The sequence below is a fragment of the Aspergillus thermomutatus genome, assembly GCF_002237265.1.
Source record: "Aspergillus thermomutatus strain HMR AF 39 chromosome Unknown NODE_54, whole genome shotgun sequence".
Lineage (NCBI taxonomy): Eukaryota > Fungi > Ascomycota > Eurotiomycetes > Eurotiales > Aspergillaceae > Aspergillus > Aspergillus thermomutatus.
In genome coordinates, this window is record NW_020798103.1 from 101,821 (window position 1) to 127,817 (window position 25,997).

The 25,997-nt window shown below is 51.8% G+C and overlaps 7 protein-coding genes across 7 annotated transcripts; 3 read left to right on the plus strand and 4 right to left on the minus strand.

Annotated features, from left to right (window-relative positions):
• Positions 1 to 531: 531 nt before the first annotated feature.
• Positions 532 to 7,215, plus strand: CDV56_108246 (uncharacterized protein; the record flags this gene model as incomplete). The annotated part of the gene is made up of 6 exons (XM_026761865.1): positions 532 to 625; positions 691 to 783; positions 1,145 to 4,914; positions 5,070 to 5,306; positions 5,362 to 7,038; positions 7,102 to 7,215. The coding sequence occupies 6 exons, from the start codon at positions 532 to 534 to the stop codon at positions 7,213 to 7,215; spliced, it is 5,985 nt and encodes a 1,994-aa protein (XP_026615932.1).
• Positions 7,216 to 8,183: 968 nt separating this feature from the next.
• On the plus strand, positions 8,184 to 9,995 carry CDV56_108445 (putative MFS transporter; the record flags this gene model as incomplete). Its single annotated transcript, XM_026762064.1, has 2 exons — positions 8,184 to 9,283; positions 9,371 to 9,995. The coding sequence occupies 2 exons, from the start codon at positions 8,184 to 8,186 to the stop codon at positions 9,993 to 9,995; spliced, it is 1,725 nt and encodes a 574-aa protein (XP_026615933.1).
• Positions 9,996 to 10,637: 642 nt separating this feature from the next.
• On the minus strand, positions 10,638 to 12,300 carry NUO51 (NADH-quinone oxidoreductase subunit NuoF; the record flags this gene model as incomplete). The annotated part of the gene is made up of 3 exons (XM_026762125.1): positions 10,638 to 11,795; positions 11,861 to 11,932; positions 12,040 to 12,300. 3 exons carry the CDS (start codon positions 12,298 to 12,300, stop codon positions 10,638 to 10,640), a joined length of 1,491 nt encoding a protein of 496 aa, XP_026615934.1.
• A 314-nt stretch (positions 12,301 to 12,614) lies between these two features.
• Positions 12,615 to 14,851, minus strand: CDV56_108559 (SET domain protein; the record flags this gene model as incomplete). Its single annotated transcript, XM_026762178.1, has 3 exons — positions 12,615 to 13,855; positions 13,913 to 14,172; positions 14,265 to 14,851. The coding sequence occupies 3 exons, from the start codon at positions 14,849 to 14,851 to the stop codon at positions 12,615 to 12,617; spliced, it is 2,088 nt and encodes a 695-aa protein (XP_026615935.1).
• Positions 14,852 to 15,944: 1,093 nt separating this feature from the next.
• CDV56_108636 (uncharacterized protein) lies at positions 15,945 to 20,124 on the minus strand (the record flags this gene model as incomplete). Its single annotated transcript, XM_026762255.1, has 4 exons — positions 15,945 to 16,643; positions 17,238 to 17,912; positions 17,971 to 19,383; positions 19,444 to 20,124. 4 exons carry the CDS (start codon positions 20,122 to 20,124, stop codon positions 15,945 to 15,947), a joined length of 3,468 nt encoding a protein of 1,155 aa, XP_026615936.1.
• A 1,859-nt stretch (positions 20,125 to 21,983) lies between these two features.
• On the plus strand, positions 21,984 to 22,711 carry CDV56_108767 (putative SNF7 family protein (Cta1); the record flags this gene model as incomplete). Its single annotated transcript, XM_026762386.1, has 2 exons — positions 21,984 to 22,049; positions 22,127 to 22,711. The coding sequence occupies 2 exons, from the start codon at positions 21,984 to 21,986 to the stop codon at positions 22,709 to 22,711; spliced, it is 651 nt and encodes a 216-aa protein (XP_026615937.1).
• Positions 22,712 to 22,976: 265 nt separating this feature from the next.
• Positions 22,977 to 24,842, minus strand: CDV56_108785 (NRAMP family metal ion transporter; the record flags this gene model as incomplete). The annotated part of the gene is made up of 3 exons (XM_026762404.1): positions 22,977 to 23,790; positions 23,856 to 24,127; positions 24,189 to 24,842. 3 exons carry the CDS (start codon positions 24,840 to 24,842, stop codon positions 22,977 to 22,979), a joined length of 1,740 nt encoding a protein of 579 aa, XP_026615938.1.
• Between the last annotated feature and the right edge of the window lie 1,155 nt (positions 24,843 to 25,997).

The window sequence follows — 25,997 nt, forward strand, 5'->3', positions numbered from 1 at the left end:
ATACTTCGCTCGCTGGCTCTGACGGTCGTTTACAATCCGTCTGAAGCTAGGGTTGGCTTTTTCGCCCCTATAAAAAGCAGAGCGAGCGACCGAGAGAAAAACTAAAACAAACACAATCTCCCTGTGAGCTTCCCTCCTCTTGCGCGTCGAAACCGCTTTGACTCGCAAGATACTCGCAAGATATCTTTCGCATTCCGACTTCGTGCGAAGGCGTGGCGATAGACTACCTTTCTAACCGTTTGTTTACATTCAGTATCTCACTAATCACTCGATCAACGATCGCTTCTCAACTTATGAGTCCTTAATCTGGAAGAACGTCGTCAATCATCATGTCTTTCAGTGGCTTCGGAGGATTTGGACAAAACACCCAGCAGAGCTCTGGCTTCGGCGCCGGCTCTGGCTTTGGTGGTGCAACATCTGGAGGAGGTAGGTCCTAAGACCCATCATCATGTTGCGATATTACCCATATCCCGCCCATTATTCATGTTTTGCTTGTCTTGCCTCGTTTGCTTTGGATCTCAGTCCAGGACTATGCTTTTGCCTCTGACGTCGACCCGCGACGGTCTCTCACAATCACTGGATCTCGCCACCACCCCGCGGACGACTCGCGACGCAGGGCGACGCAGTAGCCACAAGAGAAAGAATCGCAGCTTGATTACAGTCTCTGACCGCAACTTCACCGTCATCTAGGCTTTGGATCCACCTCGTCTCCTTTTGGTGGCGGTAACACATCAGGCAGTGGCCTGTTTGGAAACACCTCCAGTAGCTTTGGTTCCGGCGGAGGTAGGTGCACAATGACGGTGTTCATCAGCTTAGCGATTCTTGTCTTCTCTGCGCCCTATCCTTGGACAGATCCTGGGGTTCTGCGCTCCTTTGGTCGGAGTCGTCACGCAGACTGAAGTGGACGCGACAGTAGTCTGCGTTACGTACCAGTTGAGCCAGTATTCAAGGGTTCAAGTCGCGGACTCTTCCCTTCTGGATTGCTCGATATGGTTCGCGCGTATTGAATTGTCGAGGAAAATTGCCTCCAAGGCTTACTTGGGATTCCCGTCCGAGGACGGACTGTTTTGATCATTGATTGCTTTGCCAGTTCTCCTAAAAAAAAAAAATCATCTTCAGGTACTAACACGGGATTTATTTCTAGGCTTTGGAACGAACACACAAACCCAATCGAACTCGCTATTCGGCAGCCAAAATCGGACTGGCGGCTTTGGCACCGGTACAACATCTGGTGGTAGTCTCTTCGGTGGCGGAACTTCCACCACAGGCGGTACTGGATTTGGTGGTGGCTTCGGTTCGACCGGAGCTACAGGAACCACTGGAGGCTTTGGAAGCTCTGGAACAACCGGTGGCGGACTGTTCGGCAACAAGCCTGCTGGCGGCTTTGGCACCACCACTGGTACTGCTGGTGGCTTTGGAACAGGCGGCGGTTTCGGAAGCGGTTCTGGCTTCGGCGGTGGCACAGGAACTGCGTTTCAACAGGCAGTTCCTCCCTGTGAAGGCACCGGCAGCACTCCATTCAGCCCCCTCACGGAGAAGGATAGCACTTCCAATGTGACCAACCACTATCAAAGTATCTCTTTCCAGCAACCATACAGCAAATATTCCTTCGAGGAGCTGCGATTGGGTGACTATAACCAGGGTCGCAGGTTCGGAAACGGAAGTGGACAGGCCGGCGCTTTTGGAACCTCAGCCTTCGGCGGATCCGGTTTTGGAGCGCAACAGTCCACTGGATTTGGCACTACGTCTTCGCCATTTGGCGCCGGCACCACCGCGCCCTCGGCATTTGGCACGACCCAGACCACCGGCGGATTCGGTTCTACCTCCACTAACCCTCTGTTTGGAGCTGCCAAACCAGCAACTTCTCTCTTTGGAGGAGGAACCTCCACAACATCTCAACCCAGCCTGTTCGGCGGGACCACTGCCACGACTGGCGGCTTTGGTGCCACGCCAGCTGGAACAACTGGATTTGGAGCAGGAACAGGAACGGCAACAGGAACGGGAGGCTCGTTATTCGGTGGCAACACTCAACAGCAAGCTAAGCCTTTGTTCGGTGGAGGTACTGGCACCGCTACAACTGGTACCGGCACCGCGTTTGGCGGATTCGGCACGCAAAACACCAGCGCGGCCAGTCCGTTTGGTGGTACTGCCGCGACCTCCTCTCCGTTTGGCGGTCAGCAGCAGACTGGTGGTACGGGCGCGTTTGGTGGATTCGGTCAGCAGAACCAGGCTCAAAACCAGACGCAGAACAAGGGATTATTTGGCGGCTTTGGCGCGAACACCCAACAGCAGCAGCCTTCTGGCACCGGCCTCTTCGGTGGCGGTGCAGCTGGTACCACGGGCACTTCCCTTTTCGGTCAGAACGCTCAACAGCCTCAGCAGCAGACCACAGGTGGTGGGCTTTTCGGGGGTAATACTCAGCAAACTGGAACAAGTTCTCTCTTTGGTGGAAATCAGCAGCAGGGCCAAAAGAGCCTGTTTGGCGCGGGAGCAACTGGCACTGGTACAGGCACTGGCGCATTCGGAGGTTTCGGAGGAACCCAGAATCAGCAGACAGGTGCAGGTGGTCTGTTTGGTGGCGGCCAAGCTCAGCAGCAACAGAAGCCGAGTCTCTTCGGCGGCGCCACTGGTACCGGTAGCTCTCTATTCGGGGGCCAAGGTACAACGGCTCAGACCGCGGGTCCTTCGCTCTTCGGCAACACTCAGGGCCAACAACAACAAACTGGCCTCGGCACGAGTAGCCTCTTCGGTACAACCCAACAGGCACAACCACTGCAACAGCAGCAGGCACAGCAGCCTGTTCCTGGAAGTCTGCAGGCTTCTTTGCTCGATGGCAATCCGTATGGTAACCAGTCCATCTTCTCTGGCTTGCCTGCTCCTAGTGCCCCAAGCCCCGGCCCCCTGGCCACACCGCTCTCATCGTCGATCAAGCAAAAACAGCGCACTCCACTGCCCGTCTACAAGATCACACCAACCGCGGCCAATCGCCTTATCACACCCCCCAAGCGCCAGGGATACGGATTTTCCTACTCCACCTACGGGTCACCCTCCAGCACTACTAGCACCCCTACTGGCCTGGGAAGCAGTCTGTTGGGCGGCAGTCTTCGCGGAAGTGTTGGTGGCAGTCTTGGACGGGGTAGCTTCAGCAAGAGCTTCTCGACAAGCAACCTGCGCAAGACCTTCGACCCAGAGACTGACAGTGTCTTGTCCCCCGGTGCACTTTCTGGTACCTCGCGCTTGTCCAGCGGAAGCCTGAAGCGCTTGACCATCGATCGTTCCTTGCGCAACGACCTGTTCGCGCGTCCCGCAAGCACCGCTGCAGCTCCGATCACTAATGGCGAGGATTCTGTTCAGACGACCGACAAAACGAAGAAGCGAGTGAGCTTCGATGCTTCATCTTCAAAGGCTCCTGACGCCACCACCGGTGGAGAAATCGTTCCTGTGACATCTGAGAGTCCGGAACCCACCCCGGAGGAGCTTGGATTCCTGCGCTCGACTCGCAAGAGTGGAAGCGTCAACGGGATCAACGGCATAAAGGCGTCCACTGACATGGTTGCTCGTCCCGAGATGGAATCTGCTCGTAGCAAAGATCTTCCCTCTGTTCCAGAAGACTCTGAGCATGCTGCCATCGCCGACAGTTCCAGCATACTTCCCTTCGTTCCCGGCGGTGACCCCAAACCCGGCGAATACTGGATGAGGCCATCCCGTGCCGAACTCAGTAAAATGAGCCGTGAAGACCTCAAGCATGTTGTTGGCTTCACTGTCGGCCGTCAACATTGTGGTCAGGTGACTTTTGATGAGCCCGTGGACCTGACGACCATCGACCTCGACCAGATTTTTGGCGGGCTCGTGGAAATTGGTGTGCGTAAGATCACGGTGTACCCCGACGAAGCAATCAAGCCTCCAATGGGCAGGGGTCTGAACGTGCCATCCATTTTACGGATAGAAAACTCGTGGCCGAGAGGCAGGGACAAGAGGTCGCCATCACCCCTTACAAGCGGGCCCCTTTTCGAGAAACACGTCGACCGTCTGAGAAAGGTGCACAATACTGAGTTTATTGACTACGAGACGGAGACGGGAACATGGGTCTTCAAGGTTCCCCACTTCACCACCTATGGCCTTGACTATGAAAGCGATGATGAAGGTGAGAGCCTCAACCAAAGCACTTTGAGTGCTGCTCCTGACACTCCGACTCCGAAGGCCCAGACTCCCGCCAACCTCGCGAATACCGTGGGCTCGGAGCCAACCTCCGAATTCACAACTGACGACTCTTTTGTTGGATCTGTGGCCGGGGTCGAGGACGACACTTTCGATTTCAAGAAGCGCAAGATGGTTCCGGGGGCATTTGGCAATCCAGTAATGGAAACAATTGGGGACGAGGACGCGGCTTCTGTGGACGAGGATGAGTCTTTTTTAGGGGAAGGCTCCACGGGTTCAACTACTGAGCAGGATGGGGACGATGTCACCGAGAGCCAGCAGTCTGGCGAATCAGATGTTGAATTCGATGAAGGCGAGGAAATGGATATGGCGGGCACCTTTCCCAACCTTGATCATACCGTGGAGCACGACGATGCCGACAGCACCGACAGCTACATTGATAACACTCAGCCTTCGTTGAGACTTTGGGAGACCCCCTCAAAGGCGCGTCTTAACCTGAGCGGCGACTGGGCCGAACAGCTGCAGCGGACAATCAGTCCAAGGAAGCAAAACCGGGATGCACTTCGCGAAATACAAGGGAATGCCTTTACGGACCGACCTCTTCAAGACGATACTCCGAAGAAGTCCGTTACCGACAACCGACAGAAAGGTTTTGCGACGAGTATTGACCTGATGAACTCTTTATTCCAGCAGCCGCGTAAGCAGCAGGGGCAATCTCCTCTGAAGGCGCAGCCGGTGCAGCCAAAAGGATTTGAGGTTTGACTCCCTTGATTTATTGCTATCTGTGGTTTGCCTTCACGATTTGCTTGATTAGGATGTATTTTAGACGTCCGCTACACGCGGTCATTACAGATAGTCGAATCACAACTGATTTATAGTGGAATTTTGACTAATTTTCTTGAACTCTATAGTGGCCTTATAACAAACAACCAAAAACCTTCGCTGGCGAATCGAATGAACTAAACGAGGACGACCTCGCCTTTCACCACTCCTTCAAGCCGCGCTGGGGCCCAATGGATTCCATTATCTGCGCGAGGAGCGACATGACAGTAGCCTCTCCTCAGACAGGTACCCGATGGGAGGAAAAGTTTTCTGTCACCAGTGAAGAGAGAGACATTGAGGTGTTGGTGTTCAAGAAAGACAGCGAGGTATGGACCGATTCTGTGCATTCCTAGGAGATTTCAAATACTGACAGAGTCGTAGCCCAGCGGGATGCTTGATGCCCAAAGAAAACAATCTCATATCCAGCGCGTTGAAGGAATGCCTTTTGCTCGTCTGGCTAAGGCCGATTTTGGACAATTCACTCAGACATCGCTGAGCTCCACACAATCGGACCAGGAAAGACTCATCTGGCAGCTGGCCAACATCTTGTTCAACGATGAGATTGAAGATGATATCTCTGCTGGGGTGCCGCCACAACTCCGTCCCAAGTACCTCCAACGTATCAAGAAGGACCGACTCAGTCGCCTATGGGAGAGCATTGTGCGCGAGAGACACGTCCATGACCTGGATAAAATTGAATCTTCTGAGGAACGGGCTGTCCACCTTCTGTGTTCTCACCGAGTCGAAGAGGCGTGCAAAGTTCTGATTGCGAGCCAAAATCTTCATCTGGCTACACTGGTCTCGCAAATTGGTCGAGATGCCACCACTAGATCAGACATGGCGAGACAGATCGAGATGTGGCGCCAGCACAACGTCTATTCCGAGATGACCGAACCGATCCGAGCTCTGTACGAGCTTCTAGCTGGTAACTCACTCCGCAGCGAGGGCAAGTCCGGAGGCGCTTTGGAGGATCGTGCGTCTACATTCACCTTCACAGAGCGATTCGAGCTGGACTGGTTCCAAGCCTTTGGTCTTCGTTTGTGGTACGGTATTGCCGATGACGAGCCTATCGAAAATGCCGTTCTGAAATTTGCCAAAGAGTTGAGGAGCGGGGATGAACCTGCCTTTCCTTACCCTGCATCCCGCTTGGAGGGAGATGCTATGTTGCATGCCACATCGGACACTCTTGGTCGGGAATCTCCTCTCTGGGTCCTACTGAAGGTCTACTCGGGTACTACTGCTGCTACCAAGAGGTCTGATTTACCAGCACTTGAATTCCCGGCTGCCCTGCTTCCTGAGTCTGTCACGGGTGACAAACTCTCTAACCGGTTGCCGTTCCAGCTGCATCAGCTACTCACGGCCGCTGTCGGACAACACGACAGTTTCAAGATCAACTCGTTGCGGGCTGACCAATTGGTCTGGGACTACGCTTGGGAGCTTAGTTCTAGTGGGGAGCTTGGGCAAGCAATGTTTGTTCTACTCCACCTCTCTCAAGCGTCGGATCGTGAACGTGCTGTCAAGGAAACGTTGGCACGCTTCGCATCCTCCTTACCCGACCCAGTGACTGCGGAGGGGGCACCAGATGCCACCTGGCAGTATCTCACCACAGAATTGCAGCTTCCCGAGGCCTGGATGTGGGGTGCGAAGGCTTTGTTTGCTCGTGATAGCGGCGATGCCGCCGGAGAGGTGGATTGTCTGATCCGTGGCAAGAACTGGAATGATGCACACTCCACTTTCTGCCGCGTCGTGGGTCCAACTGCGGTTATTGAACGGGACTACGCCACTCTGGAGGCATTAATCTCCGGCTTTGGAGAGGGACCGGAACGCAAGGTCCAAGGCTGGGCGAGCGGCGGTGGGATCTACGACGATTTCCTGCGCCTTGTCACTGCCAAGAATGGAAAGCGTGATCCAAGTCGGTTGAGCCGCTTGGTGAATGCACTTGTGAGGATGGGTGAGACGATTGGCAAGGGGTCTGGAGTGGAAGGGTTGGAGGCAAGAGTCGCCTTCAAGGAAATGAGCCGAGCCGTAGCCGGTTGGACTGCACACGAGGACGTCAGCGTAAGTACCGCATCTGTCTCAACGCTCCTGCTGTCCCTGATTCAAATAACTGACGAACAACAGGCGATCGAGTTGCCCTCTGTGCTCAACCTACCTCTCACCGGCGACGCGCGCATCATGCAAACAGCAGAGATGAGTCGGAGGTACTACAATACTATCATGGCTGGCGGTTATTGAAGTGGGGGGAAAAAAACAAGGAGGTCCTTTGTATTATGAAAGATATGTGTGCATTTGTGCCCATTGAGGTGGCTTTGACGACATGTGATCTCAGCATTTGTACTTTTGTTCTCCTCACTCATCATTGCTTTCTTGGATGTGCCAGCTGTTGCTACGGCAGCTCTGGCTTCGAAGGGGTTCTCTACGCTATTGCTTGGATTCAAAGAGAGCATGCAACCTGTCATCCAGAAGGGGAACTGAGTCAGTTTTACGAAGTCGTGTTCTCCTTGCCCTTTTGCGTGTATCTCACCAGCCGGTTTTACTCGGGATCTAATCAAGCATGTTGTTTCTAGTGTAGGATAGATGCCTCGATAGATGCCTCGATAGATGCCTCAGGTAGTAATGAATAGTGCCTGCCTGATCTGGTCGTCATTCTGTGCTCATTATGAAAAAGAGAAAAGAGGAAAGAGCGGTGGACGACCCCCGGTTCAGGCTTCAGGCCCGGTTCCGGCTTTCGTCTTGATTGGGGTTCTGGCCAGTGATACCGGCACCCCCGTTGTGCAAAGGCAACACAGAGCTTCGACTGGGAGAAGACCTCAGCCTCTCTCACTTCTGGTCTTGTCTTGTCTTCTTGCCCAAAGCCCTTCCTCACTGTGCTGTGCCTAGCTAGCTGGATCGCCGTTTGTCTCCTTTGCCAGTCAGCGACCTGGATACGCACTTCAAGAACGCAAGACGATTAATCAGTCGAAATTGCCAACATATACAAGTGTCCGGCTTTCTCTTACCGAGACCACAGTCACTGAGGGCAGATCTATCCTTGCTGCTTTCAAGAAGGGGCAAGGAAGCAGAGGAGGGAAAGACCGGGAAGTAACGCAATACAGCGAAGCAGATGTACGTACCCTTGTCCTGCCAGGCTCGGTGTCTGTGTTTCCTTCCGAGGGGCTAAGCTCTATCTTGTAGCCATCGCAGGAGTATCGAATTCATCGACAATGTCTGGCGGATTGCGCGAAGACCAGGAGGAGAGAGTCGCGCCCTCCTCTTCTTCCAACGACGGCGAAAATGTGATTCAGTACCATGTCGACAAGCCGGCAGAGGCGTCTCAAGGCTCGGATCCTTCTGCTCTTGAAGCTCAGAAGGCCACGACCCTGCAGGCGAACGGCGATACCGAGGGTGAAGCTCATTCGGCCTTTAGCCAGAATGAGAAGCGCTTCATCGTCTTCATGATCTCCATGGCGTCGTTCTTCTCGCCTCTGTCTGCCCAGATCTATTTCCCTGTCATGCCGACGCTTGTCGAAAACTACCATCTTAATACTGCCTTGATCAATCTCACCATCACCACGTACCTGATCTTGCAGGGTCTGGCTCCCAGCTTCATTGGCACTTTTGCCGACTCGGGAGGTCGTCGTCCGGCATACATTCTTGCTTTTGCTGTCTACCTGGCTGCTAACATCGGTCTCGCGTTGCAGAATAGCTACGCGGCGCTGATGGTTCTTCGCTGTATCCAAAGCGCCGGTAGCAGTGGCACCATTTCCTTTGGCTATGGGGTTGTAGCGGACATTGCAACGGCGGCGGAGAGAGGGAGCTTCATTGGCCCTGTGTCTGCGGGTGTTATGGTGGCACCAGCTGTCGGGCCTGTCATTGGAGGTATTTTGGCCAAGTTCCTCGGCTGGAGAAGTGTTTTCTGGTTCCTGGTTATCATCAGTGGTGGCTACCTGGTGGTGTTCACGATCACGATGCCAGAGACTAATCGTAATATCGTCGGGAATGGCAGTGTCCCTCCCAAGCAATGGTGGAGGATGTCTGTCATTCAGTACTGGGCCGCACGTCGCCGACTGAAGAAGATGACTTGCGAAGAACGCCTCGCTCATCAGGAGCAGAGAGCCAATCTCAACCAAGCACGTGAAGACAAGAAACTTTCGTTTCCGAATCCACTCAAGGCTTTCGCGATCTTGCTGGAAAAAGATGCCATCATCGTCATCTCCTATGTCGGATTGGCCATGTTGGCCAACACCGCGCTCTTGACAAGCACACCCAACCTCTTTGGCAAGCTCTATGGCTTCAATGACCTTCAAATTGGTCTTTGCTACATGTAAGTGCTCACTGTTGATCCGCCCTTGGGTATGGCTCGTCAGACGACCAGAGATATGCTGACCATATCTGTCTCGTAATATCACAGTCCCCTCGGAGTGGGTTCATGCATCGCAGCCATTCTCAACGGCAAGCTGCTGGATTTCAACTATCGCCGCATTGCTCATAAGCTAGGCATGCCAGTGGATCGAAAGAAGGGTGACGATTTGCGGGGCTTCCCTATCGAGAAGGCCCGTCTACAGGCTTTCTTTCCCCTCATGACTCTCGGTGTAGCTGCCTTCATTCCGTACGGCTGGGTTCTTCAGCAGGGAGCACCGCTGGCGGCACCCCTTGTCCTGCAATTCATCATCGGATTCAGCTTCATCGCCTCCCTCAACACGCTGAACACGCTCATGGTGGATCTGTTCCCAGACCGAGCGTCCACCGCGTCTGCAGCATCTAACCTCGTTCGGTGCTGGCTGGGAGCCGTAGGTGCCGCTGTGATTGACCATATGCTCAGCTCCATGGGCTGGGGCTGGTGCTTCGTCTTCTGGGGGTTGTTGATGCTGGCTGGCCTAGGCCTGCTGTGGGTGGAGTACCACCACGGCATGAACTGGCGTCTGGCAAGACTCACCAAGCTGGATCAGAAACGGGCGGAGAAGGAGGCTCAGAAGGCCGCAAGCGAGAACAAGGAGGGACACCGAGATGAGAACGAGCCGAATTCGGAAAACTGAAATCGAGATTTTCTGGTTGACGTTTGCTGACGCGGAACGACTTTGAGCTGAAAAAGGTGGTGGAGCAGTGAATATCACATGGCCATGATGGCTGAGGTCGAATATGGTTGCTTTTTCTGCCTGTCAGACACGATGACATGATTTAATTTGCTTCGAAAGATTGATTGGTTTTCTTGCTAGCTATGCAGCATTTACTAAGTAGAATGAAGAGCCATTTGAAGGTCGTTGCAGCCATAAGCATCCACTGGTAGCAAAAATATGGGAGTACTCCATAGCTCTTGCTGTATGGCTTCCCTCCTTAGACACAAGTCTTACATAAACTAAACGCTTACCTAATTATGGTTGCTAACAAGGCACAAAATACTTTTAACAGATGAGATTACTCAAATTGCTATCAGGAAACTGTACATGACTGAAACATAAACAGAGCAGAAGGAGGAGAAAATAAGATAAGAGGTTATACGCGGACACGAAACACAAATCACTCCATGGCTTTGCGACGGGAGAGTCTAAAGGATGTTTACCATATCTTTTTTATATCCCGTTTATGGTTGTGGGAAAAGTAAAGGGGGGAAATGAGAAACCATTTTATCGTCGCGGGATGGGATCAAGATAAAAAGGTATGGAACGGTTATGGTAATTTTACATGCCAGGGGAGATCAACTTGCCCTCGGCCCTGCTGTTCGGGTGCCAGCCACCAGCGAAGGGCTTCGCTCCCAGCTCGCGCTCGTACTCCTTGATTCTGGCCTCCAGCTCGGGACGGAAGTGTCTGATGAGACCCTGGATGGGCCAGGCGAAGGCCTCGCCCAGGGCGCAGATGGTGTGGCCCTCGACCTGCTTGGTGAGTTCCTGGAGCATGTCGATCTCGCGCTCGCGGGCCTGGCCCTTCTCCATGCGCTCCATCATCTGTGCGGTCCACTTGCTTCCCTCGCGGCAGGGGGTGCACTGGCCGCAACTCTCGTGCTTGTAGAACTTGGACAGACGGGAGATAGCGCGAACGATGTCGGTGGACTTGTCCATGACGATGACGGCGGCAGTACCCAGACCGGTCTGGGAGTCCTTGAGGGAGTCGAAGTCCATGATCTGGTTGTCGCAGACGGACTTGGGGATGACGGGGGTGGAGGAACCGCCGGGGATGACGGCGAGGAGGTTGTCCCAACCGCCACGCACACCACCGCAGTGACGGTCGATCAGCTCACGCAGAGGGATGGACATCTCCTCCTCGACCGTGCAGGGGTTGTTGACGTGGCCAGAAATACAGAACAGCTTCGTACCAGCGTTGCGCTCGGCACCAAACGAGGAGAACCAGCTGGCTCCACGACGCATAATGGTAGGACAGACGGCGACGGTCTCAACATTGGTGACGGTGCTGGGGCAGCCGAACAGACCGACGGCGGCGGGGAATGGGGGCTTCAGACGAGGCTTGCCGGCCTTGCCCTCGATCGACTCGATGAGAGAGGTCTCCTCGCCACAGATATAGGCACCCATTCCGCGGTGGATGTAAACATCGAAGTCGTAGCCCGTGCCGCAGGCGTTCTTGCCGATGAGACCAGCCTGGTAGGCCTCGTTGATGGCCCGCTGCAGGACGGTTGCTTCGTGGTAGAATTCACCACGAATGTAAATGTAGGCGGCGTTGGCGTTCATCGCACGACCGACAACGAGACAACCCTCAATCAGCTTGTGGGGATCCTTGCGCATGATCTCACGGTCCTTGCATGTGCCCGGTTCACCCTCGTCGGCATTGACAACCAGGTATCGGGGTCTGGGGTCCTTATCCCAGTCTTTGAAGTTCATGAAAGACTAATTGCAGATCAAAATTAATTGTTTTCCCGAGGCTCGCCATATTGGCCCGGTGGAGGACTTACATATTTCAGACCCGAGGGGAAACCAGCACCACCACGACCACGCAGACCAGAGGCCTTGATCTCGGAAATCAGCTGCAGAGAAGTCAAACACAATAACATTAGCTTCGAAGTCCAGTGTATCCGGCAACACGAGTGCATGGCCACAGAACGTCCTCGGTGGGTGCAAAGGACAAGCGTACCCAGTCATGGCCCTTCAAAACAATGTCCTTAGTCCTGTGCCAGTCTCCAAACTTCATTGCCGACTTCAAATCAGCGCCATGATGTCCGTAGAGGTTCGTGAATATCCGGTCCTGGTCCCGCAGGCCGCCATGATGCCGTACGGGGGGTGCGTTGTCCTGGACAGTGGCGAAGGAGCGGGCAGCCGAACCCTGAACGCGGAGAGAGCGGGAGGAGAGGTTGGCGATTGAGGAAGGCGAGGGAGCCGCCGCTCGAGATATCATGGTTGTAGATGGCCCAGTTGCTGGGAATTGACGGGGAATAGAGGGATTGTCTCGAAAAGAGAGGTGGAAGGGTCAATTGGGGATGATCACCGTCGTTGAGCTTCACGGCGCGGCAATTCCTGCGCTTGCTGAATATCCGCCTTTGGCAACCCGCTGATTGGTCCACAAAAGTCACGTGCATTAAGCTTAGTCATGTATGCATTGGGTCAGATTTCCAGCATTAATATTGATTGTTTCTGTCTCCGATGACGCTATCGATCTGGCACGATCATTCGGAGATCGATCAGAATAGAGTCCACTGCTTTCAGTACGATCTACTGCGGAATATACAGATAAGACACCGTAGACAGCATCACCGAGCCTTGACCTGTTCCTCCTGCTCGTAACATAGCCAAGGGATCTTCAGGCGCCTGCACACATTCCTGCTCTATAGCCATCCATGCCCATCGCAACCAGTTCGGAGAGAGCCACCAATTATCTGTTTTCCATTCTCCGGTGAACGAAACCAGATTTGAAAGGACATCCGGATCCCGATCTTTCATCTGATCCAGCATGTCGTCAAACACGCTTACCATCTGTTCATCATCTTCGTCCTCCAGCATCCATGCCACATCCTCTGGGGGCGGTGGATACTTCTCAAGAAGAAAGCTAGCCCATCTAGCCAGCCTGGCAGGAAGCTGTGTTTTATCAGTCGATTTGTTCCTGTGAGTGGCGATCACAAAACACAAGAACATTGGGAAGGCAAAAGGCGAAGTCTCGTCGCTTCCTCGTAGCATGGGTAGTGCCTTTTCAGAGTTTCTCAAGACGTCTTGGAAGAAAGCTTTGCAAGGTTGTTGCATCTCGGCGGGAAGTATGCTGAACAGCTCGTTCAAGGTGAAAAGCTCGCCGTTATTCGCAAGGAGCGATTTCCGTTCAAGGATTCTCACTTGTATACGGGACTTGACCTCGTCAGAGAATTTCTTCGCTGGTAGACGGGCCATATGAGCGCTAAGCAAACGCTTAGTTTCTTCCCAGGTTCCATCGTAATCATGCTGCCGTGCGCGGTTCAGCGTCCAGGCGGCAATAACGAGAGCTGTCTCTGACAAACGGATCTGACTGTCACGGTAAATCTTCGCATGTGTCTGTTTGATGTTTTCGGGGTTTCCCAGGCCTTCTGATGAAGACCTCAACTTCACAATATGTGTAATCAATTCAATGGCTATCTGACTGAGAGCGGCTAGAACCGTCCGCGAGTTGCCATATGCATCTGAGATTTTAATGTCCTGCTCGGTAATTTCAAGGGTCTCTAGCTCCCTGTTATTCGCAGCAAGTATGGAAACGGCATTGAAAAGGGCTGGCGAGAAGATCGAATGTTCCATGGCAGTGTCTGGTGCGAGGAGAGGATAGAAGATATTGAACACGTAGTAATGATTCTCTGTGACTTTGGCTCGCTCGGGATACATCTGTTGCTGATAAGATCTGGCTTGGCCGAGCGGGCTGGCTGGAGGTGCTCGCAAGCTGACGATCCGATAGTCGCATGGGTTGTCTGGAAGGCAGAAGCCATAGTTCATCATCACTGGGTTGAAGTTATTTTTCAATCGGTTGACATATGGCCATTCCACTTGCGACTTACACTGTTCGTTATTGCGAGGCCCGTAATTATTTGAAATTTCCTGCCCGGAGGCAACGTCTTCCAGCACCACAAAGGCCACATCTTGCTTACCAGCACGCCATTCTACCTTTGCAAGAGGCCGATGGTTCATCAAGTCAATGCAGGGCAGGAGAACTGACACGCCATCTTCAGGCAGTTCCACATCAGTAACTGCCTCAGCAAGCACCTTGGCTGAAAACGCCCGCGATACGAGAATGGACGAAGACCAGAGGTAGAGGTCCCTATCGTGGGTTTCGTTAGTACCCTTTTGCCGGGCACGCCGAGTAGGTTGAATCAACATAGAGAAGGGAAGTGTCCAACGGTCTCCACATACCATGTATACTGATCAACATCATGGAACCCGGACTTCCGAAGCTCAGTGATCCCATACTCGTACTTCTCCTTCCATACCCCCATTCTCTGCTCTCTAGCCGGTGCCAGACTCGTCCCATCCAACCACCGCAGATCGTCCCCCTCATAATACAATGGCGTAGTCAGGGAGAGTGGCTGAGGAAGCGTTCGAATATACGGGAACCAAAACCCTTCTGAGCCCCTCAGATACTGACCGATCAAGTAGAAAATAGATGACTCATGGGGTCCAACAGCATTGATGAAATCTCGCGGAAGCTGCACCCCATGAGCAGAAAAGGTGGCCGTCCCATTGCCTTCCTTGTCGGCGGGAAGAAGATGCTCGACAACGTTAAGGTATGACATGGTTGCAGCCACTGGGATCTTGATGAGATGGGTGTCCTTTGCAACGCCATTTTTCCAGTCTTTCTTGACATTGAAGTGGACACCTCGTTGTTCGTCTTTAGCGATCTGAACACTTTCGTGCAGGTAGCCGCCATTGCTGGTCATCCATTCCACGAGTGTGACCCATTTCTCCAGGTCCCCATCACCAGTTGCCCTAGACACATCCATTAGACGTAATGACAAAGTCTGGGCGATATGGACGAGAAACGAAGAGAGATGATTTGGAAGGTTTGTTTCACCAAAATGCGAACACAAAAGGGCAAGATTGCACAATCAAACAATAGAAAACATCCTGCTTCCTACTTCCCCTTAAAACAGAAGTTATAGGATTGTATACGGAGATGTGAGGTAAACTCTGTGCGAGAATGATTTCAGGCAACATACAGACGAACAACCATAGCAAAACAGAAGAGAATCCGAGCTTTCAACCTACCCCGGTGGCAGCGACGCTGATGGATCACCACTGTCCGTCATGGTGTTCAAACCAACTAGCGACTCTTTCCCAGTCTATCAGACTAGACGACCCTCGTAGCTGTTCTCAAGGGGAAGACTAAGATTGTAGCGACGTGGACATGGGACAGGGAGAACCCATACAATTGTTCGGAGGGGCAATTTTGGGATGATTGAATGCGGTGTCCCACTTTTTTTCTTGGGCGTCTCAAAGTCAAGCCATCAACAGCTTGTAGGCATGAACATGACAGACGGCGAGAATTGATTGCTCTACAATACGTTCATACCTTTGGATAATGATTTTGGAAGTTGGTTTTGAGTTTTTGGTCCCATCTTTATCGTCTTTTATCACAAAGGGACAACATTTGCCAATATAGTACGCAAAGAAATAATGAATTGATCTCGCTCGATTATCGTACAAAGTCCTGCAGAGAGAAGAAAGAAAAGACAGGAGGCTGTATCAATCAAGACGGAGGCATTTGAGTAGGAAAAGAACGCCAGTAATGTTGCGCTTGGCGCCACGCTGGTCAGTTGCTAGAAGCAGATATCACCATTCAGAATATCGCACGGCCACCTATAGGTGATCTTAATGCCAACATCTTCATCCCCATTCCGCTCTCAACAGTATACAAGGTCATGCACATTTAGATAGTGTACATCATCATGAAAAAGAGAAAGGAAATAGTCCATGCGTCCCAGAGTGCCAAACACAACCACCGCCAGGAAATGAAATGCAGAGCAAACCACCGTAAGAAACGACCCAAAGAATAAGATTCCGGGGGACAATCTTGGGCAAATCCATCCATGGCAGTCAAGTGGTGGAAGATTTTCTCCCAGGAACTAAGATTTCGACTAGTCCATCATCTTCGCCGTCACTGCTGTCATTGTCATCGTCGTCCCCGAAAGGGGACGGCCCGAACTGTGATCTTCGGAAGCTCCTGTAGCGGCCAGGTCCGAGATCGGGGTATCCTAAAGATTCGTTCATAATAGCTTCGTCCTCTTCATCTGAGTCGAGCATTTCAGAACCAAGTGAGGGACCGACCATCTCGCCCATGTCATCCTCATCGTCATCGACTTCCAGGGGAACACGTTCCTTGCGCCTCATGCCTACCCTGCCTTCCGCGTCATCATCGGAGGAATTAGTGGACATCAAATCGGGTGGGCTGAAGCCAGACTCGGGAAAAGCAGGCGATGAGAAAGGCTCGTCCTTGCGCGTATGTGGAAATTCGCTGGAGGGAAAAGCGGCTCTGGAAGGTGAGTCCGTACCATCACCGTCATCGTCCAATCCCGCAATTACAAATGGGTTAGACGGCCACTGAACATCGCCATTCTCATGCTGGTTTGTTTGGTTTTGAGCCTCGCCTTCATTGCCGTCATTTTCAGCAGCTTGCTGTTTCTGTGCGGCAAGTCGTGCTGCCAGCTGCCGTCGCGCGCGAGACGGTCCAAGGCTGAGAGGTGCAGGAGGTGGAGGAAGAATTGGTATAGGTTGACTTGTTGAGTTCGTAGATGCCTAAGTTCATAACGACGTCAGCACGTACTAGGGCTTGTATTACAGCAAAAGGCATTGAGCAACTATGAAGAGAGGGAGGAAGAGGGTCTGCATGAGTCAAATCATCCGGGCTAGAACAGTGTCCAGGCAACTGACTGACTCAAGAAATTGAGAACAGACCCAGAAGTCCATAGCCCATCATCGGCCATCATTCAAATGCAGCTGATCCTCTAGAGATGCATGACATGAAGTTTGTATATCAATGCCTGGGCGAGCAGCCAAAGGACTAAATATCCGACTAGACCATCCCGTTCAGATGCGTGCCACAGAACCTCAGGGGATTGGCCCCCGAAATGGGTTTGTACATGGACAAGAAGCGCTGAAGATACACGCTCTATGCTTATGTTCTCCAATGACCTGAAATCTCCTTCATCATCAACACCTATGCGGCGCCAGTCTTCATCGACCGCTTGATGAGAGACAAGAGAATGTTGATCGGGGAGGGGAAGTGAAAATGGAGTAGAACGGGGGGGGACGGAGTCATTTGGGAGAAAAGCCGAGGGCGAGCTCTCATGCATCGCTCATGTCAACGTCAGTAAAGTAATCATCACCCACATTTTCAGAACCACCTTCGGCAGATTGTTCAGTCAGGTTTCTGTCGTCTTGTTCCTCCATTTCCTCATCCTCATCGTCACTGGAGCTTCCGAAGCCGCTCAGCAGAGAGCTGCCGCCGCCACCAAGACCGAAAGCACCACCAGAAACGCTGCCCTGGTTCATGTCGAAGTTTTGGAAACCTGAATTGCTGACGCCACCATTCAAGCCAGCCTCGGCTAGTGCTGAAGAAGCGTTCATGCTTTGACCTTGATTGAGTGGACCCTGACGGTGCCCGATAGCCATGTCTGGTCGTACACCACCGAGGATTGCATTATCTCGCTCTCGCGTCTCGGAAAGAGTTTGCTCTACGTAATCGATCCACTCCGGGTTCAAGACGCTTTCCATCACTGTAGGAGAAAGAAGCTCGGGTGGATGACGCTCGCTGAACTTGACAACTTCTTCCGCAATGAGGGTAAGATGACCCATATAGCCAAGTCTGATACGTTGCGTCCGCTGCGCTTCATCGCTGCGTTTTTGTCCGTCAACAATCGCCTGCGTAATGCGGCCTGTCTCGAAAAGATCGATTGCTAGAGATCTATTGTATCCGCGCTCCATAGGTCCATTAAAAACCTGCTGAACAACATCATACACAACGTTGTGAAGGAAATTGTTCCATGAAAAGCGGAAGAAGAAATCCTAGGATACGCAGGGGTCAGATTCCGGCACAATGAATATGTCGCGCGGGATAATTTACCAGTATCGTGGGTACAACCCTATCCTTCACAAACATAATTTTGAGGTAATCACCAACGACAGGTTGGCCGTTCGGATCGAGCTGAACGTAGGGATTGATGTGCGCCCGCAAGTCTTCGGCGTCGGTGTTTGAGGGCATCGAGTCTAATCGAGGGTCTGAGGAACCTTGAGCATTCCCGACCTGGCCAGCAGTATCAGGGGTTGAAGCTACTGATTCCTTTCCGTGTTGTTGTGTGGAGAACAGGGGTGCTGGTACCGCTTCGGAGTTCGGCGACATTTGTGCAGCAGAGGGCGAATCCGAGTCATTGGGGGGGAAAGTCTCAGACTCTCCGACACCATCCTTGGCCGTGGTTTCCTCGGAGGCCCGTTTGTCTCCCAAATCCATCGCATTGAGTTGGTCTGTAAGGTCCGACACCGTAGGCGGGAGTTTCATGTCGGAGCTGTTTCCTTCTTCTGTGCCATTCTCAGCTTCGGCAGGATCATCGACTTTGCCAGGATCTCTTTCTGTGTCGTTCGTCGTGGCTGATGTTCTCGGTGCACCACCAACTTCCGGCTCGGTCGGCCGACTCCCAGACTCCTTACCCTCGGCAAGTTTCTCCTTGTCGACCAGGACGCCTGAAGAATCGACATCCTCGAACCCATCCTCACCAGCGTTCGAAACTTCAAGGACTCGAGAATCCTCAGGGGAACCGGAGCCGATAACAGAATCATTGATAAAGTCTGCGGTAGAATCGTTGCCTTCGAGAGCAGACGACTCCTCTTTGTGCGGATTGAAGGCGCCTTCGCGAAAAAGTCTCTCTCGTTCAGCATCGCGTTGGCGGACGTACTCATCACTTCCGGGTTCGTTCAGAAGACCCATGTTACTGCAGTGCAACAGCTCTGCCATTAATTCGCATGTCTTGAAACGGTCAAAGCCAAGAGGCTCAATTTTAGCACCCCAAGCGGAGTTCAGCTGTCCTCTCTCCACGCTTCGTACTTTTCCATTGTCATTGATCGTATGCTTGGAGCTTCGAATCAGCGCCATAAAATCTGGTATATGTTTGGCAAAAAGCCGTAGCAGGTTGCCCAAATAAATAGGGTCGTATGTCGTTGGAGGCGAATCAGGGCCACCGATGGTCTCTGGGTCGTAATCAGAGTTATTTTTCCGAATAACTTCAATTACGATACCAACGCCCACTGTCAACGGGTTTCCACCTTGCAACATGGTCTTGATTAGGGTCTCTACGCACTGCGCGGAGACGAGCTGGCGAGTGAGACTATTGGGTCCAATGCAGGATTGATCATTCTGAGTCGCATTTGCCGAAATAGTGATGATGGCCTTGAGAAAATCTCCTGCAGAGGTTTGCACGGAGGCCGGATGCTCTGGAGTTAAAAAGGACAGAAGAAGAGGAATCAGGTTCTGTGATTTCAGCCACTGCGATGGGTGTCAGTCTAGACCATAAAAAAGCAGGGGACTATCTTCTGATGAACACACATCCACGATTCCCTGGCCTCCTTCGGCCTTCTCCAGACTGATTATCTTCAACAAGAGGTCCATAACCATGGGATTGTCGACATGCTGAAGGATCGCTGGAACAATTCCGTCCAGAGACTTGAAGAACTCCAGCATCTCGCTGGTCTTTCGATCAAACAACGTTTCGTTGACTTTCGTAAAATAACCCGCCTGAATAGGATCCAACGACGGTGGTCTCCTCACAAAGCCCCAAAAGTCGCGCAGGTAGCTTGTGTTCACCATTATCGACTCCAATATCGACCATGTTTCAGATGAGAGAATTTCGCACGCGACGTACGCATGCTTCAAACGGTTCTTCTCAGCTCTGTCCAAATCTTCGGGATCCAAGATCTCCTTCAGCGGGTCGACTTTCCTCTCTCCTTCGCTTGCAGCATCTTTATTCGTTTGAGGGGCATTAGAGTCGTTCGAATCGTCCTCGTCGTCATCATCATCCTCGTTCACCAGGCTAGGTGCAATCACGTAGTCCATAAGGCGTTTCAAGACATTATCTTCTCGTAGATATTCTATGAGCTTCGTATTATGTTGCTTGAGCTCCTGGATCAATTCTGACTCGTCCAACAGCTCTTCGAGACTGACATCAGGCTTGTCGAGCAGGGTATCAATGGTGGAGACACTCGCGTATCCCCCGAAGCGCCAAAACATCTTGAACTATAGATCTGAGAGAAAATCGTCATGGAAAACAGGCAAGGTATCACAAGCACTTTTGTTCTTGGTTTGATCCGCTCCGAGAGTCGTAACGGAGACGTCTATATGGTACAACGCAACGAGTAAGAATTGCTGATTTGATTCAATGCACGGAAGTGATTCCTGCTAGATTAGAAACGTTTCCAAAACAGTTCGATTCGTGAGGCTCAAGTTGTCTCAAGGGAAGGAGATGATAATAGTTGCGAAATAAATACGGTCGGAGCGGCCAAGCGCTGCGTGTCGGAATGAGCAAGTCAGCAATCATTTACTAGCTAGAGCATGATCAAGCAGTTAAACGATGCGAATCAGGGTGTAGCCCAGTTCTCGGAGCCTTAGAGGCGTCATTCTGAAGAGGGGCAAGGTACACTAAGGGATAGCAGCAGGGGGAGGCTGGCGGGAAGGAGGCAATACGCCAGGTAAAAGATGAGATAGCGATTCAGCAGGATAATGGAACAAGAGCGAAATGTATCATACCTTCAAGACCTTATTATAAGTGAGTGACGAAGAAAGAGAAGGCGGCGCCAGACTCCTTGTGGGAGTGATTTTGCAGGACGGACACAGACCGGCGTAAGTTAATCGAGTCCGTGATTCCTTGCGAGGCACAGGAACCTGTTGCACAGGCGAGACCAGTCGGTCAAGTTGATAGGAGAATCAACCGTCGGTCGTCAGTAGTGTACAAATGTAGACGGTCAATAGAGGTCAGAGTCACAGCTGACGTTCAGGGATCACGTCGACGTGCTGCGCTGGCGGCTGCGTCTGGATCGGCCGGCAACTTTGATCCCTGGAAGACTGATGAACCAGGCTGAGCGGAAATACCCAACAAGCCCGACAAGCGGCGGCGGGGAAATTCCACGCGATCTCTAGGCGAGAGGGAGGGGGAGAAGAAAAGATGAGCTGGAAAATGCGACAGATGGTTTCAGGTTGGCTTTGAAGTGGATAAAAGTTTATGATAAGAAGAATGCATTCATATTTCTATTCAGGTGTACGCCGTAGTATATGAGTCGATGTTCATGACATTTTGCCACGACTAGGTCTTTCTCTTCCTTTTGTTGTCAATGGAGGAAATTCGGTGCTTTCCGATACGCTGCGACCTGAAGGATCTCACAGAACTCGGTTGTCGCTTGCTAGCTGCGTCTTGTATGACTATGGCGAGAGGACCAGATTGATAAATGTTAAATACTTCAGAGTCCAGCAGGTCTCCGTGATTACGTCCAACTGAGGTTGATGGACAAGAAGCTGAGGACTTTAAAGGGGATCATCCACCCACACAGGCAATAATCAACGTGGTCACACGTGCCATAAGCTGCCCATTATTACGAAATGCCAGGTGATAAGAGAAACTCTTTAGCTAGGATGATGATGATGCTATTCTGATTGGAGTGCATGGCTTACATTGCCGTCAGATGATGGCTATCTTGTAGGTTAATGGAAGAGTTCCTGGATGTTGGTCTCCGAGAGTACGTAGCCTTATTGGTTATGGGATCTGACGGACTGATGATGATTCCATCACGTGCCTATAGCATTGATCGGTGTATACCGGATTCAGGCAACCATACTCATGACGGAGACTCTGTTCTAATAGACCAATTAGTATACCACACAATATTCTCTGTTGAATTCTACTTAGGTGTTGACAGTTCCAAGACTTCTGTACAATCTCCGTTGCTAGCCTGGGGCATCTTCCCGCATTCTTAGGCGGCAACCACCACCCACTATCTACTAACTGGCCCTGGTCCCTGTTCCTCTTTGACTCTGACCAGATACTCCGCATGGTACTCACCACTTTATCTCATACTTGACACTCAACCTCAAGAAAGATGAACCGACTGTTCGGAACGAAAAATACGGCTCCCAAGCCAACACTTGACGATGCGATCTCCAAAGTACGTTCCCTCCCGACTCTCTTAAACTACCCTCTCTAGCTCTCCCCCGCATGATCTAACACCCCGCCGTCACACAGGTGGACAACCGCGTCGCGAGCATCGACGTCAAACTAGCCTCCCTCAACGCCGAGCTCTCAACCTACCAAGCCAAAATTGCCAAGATGCGCGACGGACCAGGCAAGAACGCCCTTCGCCAGAAGGCACTCAAGGTCCTGCAGCGCCGGAAACAGTACGAGGCCCAACGGGACCAGCTATCCCAGCAATCCTGGAACATGGAACAGGCAGGGATGATGCAGGATAACTTGAAGAACGTGATGACGACCGTTGACGCGATGAAGACGACGACTAAGGAGCTGAAGAAGCAGTATGGCAAGGTGGACGTGGACAAGATCGAGCGTATGCAGGATGAGATGGCCGATTTGATGGATATCGGCAATGAGATCCAGGAGAGTATTTCGCGGGCGTATGATATCCCCGAGGATGTGGATGAGGCGGAGCTCGATGCGGAGTTGGAGGCGCTGGGTGAGGAGTCCATGTTTGAGAGTGCGATGGGCGAGAGTGCCATGCCTAGCTTTATGCAGGACGAGGTGGCACCGCCGCAATTTATCGACGAGCCTCCGGAACAAGCCAAGGTCAAGGAGCCTGCTGGCGGTCTGGGCTAATACATGAGTGGATTGACGGTTGATGTTCTGGAGCATGAAAGCACTGGCGTTTTGGGATTATTGATTTCATTTTTTCGTATCTGCTCCACGAGACTCTCTTGATTGCGCTCCTCTGGAAGTTATCTCTCTATTCCATAACACTTGTGATGATATCCCGAAATCTGCGTCTAGTTCTAAATCTAATGTCAAGTCCAACGTCAAGTCCAACGTCAAGTCCAATGTCAAGTCCAATGTCAAGAATGTCGAGGCAACGACAAATTGTGTATCAGGCCTTGCCCAATCCGACCAGAACCAGCAAAGCCACGTTCATCACCGCAATCACCGCCCAGATTAGTACGCCTATCGCAGAAACCAGATAGTTATTTCGCATTTTGACTCCTTCGACCGGAATATCCGCCTCGTCTCCGCCAACGCGATCAGCCGGCACGGTCATATAACGGTTGCGGCAGGTGAAATAGATCAACGGCGCCGTGACGAACGGTAGAATTACGCTCAGTACTACTTGAGTGGCGGTAAGGGTCTGGTTTAGCCCGTCTTTTCCCACAGCTGCTGCGATGATGATACTGGGAATGATGCTGATGGATCGAGTAATGAGTCTGCGAAGCCAGGGCTTGATGGTCCATTTCAACATCCCCTCGCTCACCATTTGACCCGCCATAGTGCACACGATCCCCGCGGAAATGCCCGACAGGAGCAGTGCCAGCGCAAAGATCAAGCCGGCAGCCGGAGCTATGGAGCTGGATAGTAGGTCGTGGATTCCAAAAAGGTCAGCGTTGTCAGCGCCGGAAGTCCCGTATAGGGAGGCACCGGCAACGATCAGGATGGAACTGTTGACAAAAAGAGCAAAGGTAAAAAGCGAGAGCGACAACTCTATGATCGAGTACTTCATGCAGCCTCGGATGGCGTGAATAGATGGCCTGTACTCGACCTCTCCGCCACTGCTTCCAAGACAGACGGTCGGGTCCACATATCCCTTTGTGACATCGAATTCCTTCAAGCGCGGCTGGACAACACCACTACCAAGGAATATAGAGTGAGGCATGACCGTAGCACCAAGAATACCGCAGCTCTGATACAAACTAGATAGGACGAACTTCAGTCAGTGCCTTAGACCTTAACATAGTTTGCGCCGGGATCCACTCACCCGTTGGACTGTACTATGGCGGCAGATGGTACATAGCCTCTGAACACATCGCGAATGGATTGTTCTTTGATGAGAGAAAGCTGTATGCAGAAGCATATCACCACCCCCAGGACCAATGCCATAACAAAAAATTCAAAAAGTCGTAGCCCCAACATAGACCCGTCGGGTCTATAGAAAATGAGGAGAACGAGAACATCGGCGAGTGTGATCGCACATCCAGCGACCAGTGGAATTTTAAAAAGGAGGTTGAGAGCGATAGCTGAACCCACGACCTAGGCATAAGATCAGTCAGGGACTGGAGAGGGGACGTACAGTCGAGTAGGCAGGCCATACCTCGGCAATGTCAGTCGCGACAATAGCGGCTTCTGACAAAAAATACAGAATGAATACCAACCATTTAGGAAGATGTTCCCTGCAATTCTCCGCCAGGTTGAGACCGGTCACACTTCCAAGCTTGATACACAATGACTGCAGGAAAATGGCGAAGATATTGGAAAGAAGGACAATGAAAAGCAGCGCATATCGGAATTCTGCACCACCAGCTACATCGGTGGCATAATTTCCGGGATCAATGTAAGCAACAGCAATCAAGAACCCGGGGCCCACGAAGCGGGCAAACTTGACAAGACTCTGCGCGAAATGGAGGATAAGGGAGGTGATCTTTGATGCGAAATTTGAAGGATGGCGGAGTGATCCGCTGTTACTCTGGGGATTTTCGTACCCAGAGGCAGCAGCAATCACTCCGCCCGGCGTCTTCGTCTCCACGATCTCGGGTTCGTGACTGTCTTGACCATGTAGCTGGGAGTCTGTTCCCATGACGCCTTCTCCGGAGACTCCTCCCATTCCCGACGCATGCTTCCGGTGTATCTTGGAGTTGGCAATGCCGTTGAAATCATTTCGAGTAGTTATATCTGCATTCAATGCGGGAGGATTCTGGTTCCAGCCCGGATGCTCAAGAGTGTCGTCGGTTCGTGACGGACAATTCATTGCTGGGTCGTGGTGCGGGTCGTGGTGCAGGCCGCAGGCAAATTGTCAAAGCAAGATTAAGTATACTTGATGCTCGTGCTTGGATGTCGAAAGTGATTTATCTCACAGACGAATCCAGAATTGTCGATATAAGTACGTCGGGATCAAGCTGAGGACCTGCGGGAAGAATGCCCGAACCTGCCCGATTGCGGTTGTTTGCTGTAGACAAATGCGCATCCACCGGGACGACGCAAAGAAATTATTGGAGGGGAAACGGCAGGATACGAGGAGGCTTTGGGATTTCTTGACACAATAGCGACAGATAAAACTACACGTGTCTGCAGAACTTAAGAAGTTCAAGGTTAAGGGGGATGACGGCAAATGACGGGATGGTGGCCTAGAGGTAGCCTTTGCGTCGGAATTTTTAGTCAGGTCCATCAGAGCCATAATAGGAATAATAAACCTTAATAATAAGACCGAGAAGAGAAGCCATGAGAACCGATGCGACAAAGCAAGATTGATCAAATATACGGAGGACTGACGGATTGCACGTAGTTGTACAATGATAGATAAATCGATGGTACATATCTCGATAGAAGATACAGAAGATTATTGACTACGGCGAGGGGAAGTAGATCTACCACCATTGGCATTGACTGACAGGAGCCACCCCCGCGAACCAGAAGATCGCCCAGATGAAGCCTTGCCTTGGCGTCCACATGTGGTTTCTGGGTTGCGTGGGAGACGGGTATCTACCATCACCTATCTGTCTCTTTACGCGCTGTTATTTTTAAAACTGCAACCAAGTCGAGAATTGAGATCGAGATCTAGAACATTGAGGTTTGGGATGAGGTCAAAGAAACACTTGAATCGAATATATATTGGTGATGACGCTGTAGGATATCAGTCCCGTCTCAATACGACCATCGCCAGATGACGGGAATTAACTCATCGATAGATCATAATACAATGACGACAATGTCTCCAGTAACCTAACCTCGATGTAGATGCATGTATGGGATTAAGACAATCAATTGATCGTCATCATCAGCATCATTGACTAGGTAGGTACTCTACCTTAGCTTGTCCTACCAGGGGTACCTTACGGAGTACTCTGTATTGATAAGTATTTCCCCCCCCCATCGTTCCCCCCCGCCTCTCCCTTTTACCCTTCCC